The sequence below is a fragment of the Oryzias melastigma genome, linkage group LG16, assembly GCF_002922805.2.
Source record: "Oryzias melastigma strain HK-1 linkage group LG16, ASM292280v2, whole genome shotgun sequence".
NCBI lineage: Eukaryota > Metazoa > Chordata > Actinopteri > Beloniformes > Adrianichthyidae > Oryzias > Oryzias melastigma.
Window position 1 is genome coordinate 5,819,329 of NC_050527.1, and position 1,626 is coordinate 5,820,954.

Genomic DNA, 1,626 nt, shown 5'->3' on the forward strand with positions numbered 1-1,626 from the left:
AAAGCTCCAGCAATGCCAGTGCAGCCTGCCAGCCAAAGGGGAGCAGGAGGAGGGGACGGCGCGGAGGCAGGCAGGGTGTCACATCAGAGAGGGGACGAGCCAGGAAGCTGTCCGGATCTTGACCCGGAGCGTCCACCGCAACAGGAAGGTGGGCTAATGAAGAAACAGGGTTGGGATTGTCGTTAGATTTTATGGCTGCCTGTTAAAAGCGCAAACGCATCGCTCTAATTTGTGATGACCATCTGAAATGAGATCGTACGAGTTTGCCCCGAGGAGTCCTAACAAGCTGGTGTGGCTGCCAGGATTAAAACTACCGCGCTGCCTTTGCCTCCCTGAAGACGAGGCCTACGGTTTGCATCCTTGGAGCTTACTTATACCCACGCTTTGCTGCGGCACACTAATCCATACTACAGAATCACATTTATTCATAAGGCAGATGAGTCAACACTACTAAATGCATCATTTACTTATTTATTTATTTGCAGACGCCGAGTTTACATCTCTAAAAGCATTTTGGGAGAAGGCGAGGTTTCGCCTGAGGCTGCTGGAGGGTCACAATGACATCGTCACCAGTGTGGTTGCTGTTGACAACCTGGTGGTTTCTGGAAGGTACAGTTGCATAATAGAGAAGAAAAGTGACCATTTAACCTAAATTATCTCTTAAAGTCCCACTCTGATCATCTTTTGATCTATTGTAAAATAATTCCCAGTTATCTTTTAAGGATGATTATGCCACTTTTAGCAAAAATATACATTAAAAAAAATCATTTTCTGGGTCATAGTTTTTCTTCATCTCTGAATTGCATAATCGGTGTGGAGCAACCCCGCCCCCACTTCCCCTTCTCATTGCTGAGAGCTCTCTATTATCACGGTCTCCTGCTAGCTTACAGTCTCTCACACCCCCAACCTGAAGCTACAGACACACCGGGTATGTGACACATGCTTATGAATGCATTAAAGGGGCATTCTTGAATGAGAATATAGCCCATGATGTTCACACGGGGAAAGCAGGGAGGGACTTCCTCTTCTTTTTTTCTTTTGCTACTGTTTACTAGCACATCTTCCACCTACAGATGGAAGAGGATGTCCAAGTGGGGCAAATCTCCGAAATTTTGCTCCTGGATTCACAGCTCCATTCTGATAAGAAAGCAACATATTTTTCTAAATACGTGCGGCCAGTGCTGCACTTTTTCCTTTGCCGGAGGAAAGATGAAGGTTAGGATTGCAGTTACGGCTAGGGCTAAACCACCAAATGGTTCCTGAGTGCAGCTGTTTCTGTAGGTTACCGCTCCTCCAAGGGAAAGGGTCAAATGTGGAGAACACATTTCATACACTTAAGAGTGTGACAGGTAATGGGACTTTAACCTTAAATATGTGCGGCCCTGGACGGACTTAAAATATGTGCAGGCAATGCAGCAATGTGCATGTTGGCTGTACATATTAAGTGTCACCAGCAGGAATTTTCATCACTTTTTATGCTGTGAATAACATCAGTCTTCCGATAAACAAAATACTTAATGTCATAGAATTTGGGCACAAACTGTAATTATTTATTTTACCTCCATGATCAATTTTCAACCTGAATAAAAAGGGAAATCATCTATACATTACTACCAAATCCAATGC

General features: G+C 44.3%; 1 protein-coding gene across 1 annotated transcript in view; it reads left to right on the top strand.

The window, feature by feature from the left end:
- Positions 1-1,626, top strand: part of si:ch211-154o6.3 (uncharacterized protein LOC563854 homolog) — a gene marked incomplete in the record, with an annotated part of 9,075 nt that overhangs the window by 2,345 nt on the left and 5,104 nt on the right. The window contains 2 exon segments of the mRNA XM_024267811.2: positions 1-148; positions 486-609. Coding sequence (XP_024123579.1) covers positions 1-148; positions 486-609 — 272 coding nt within the window.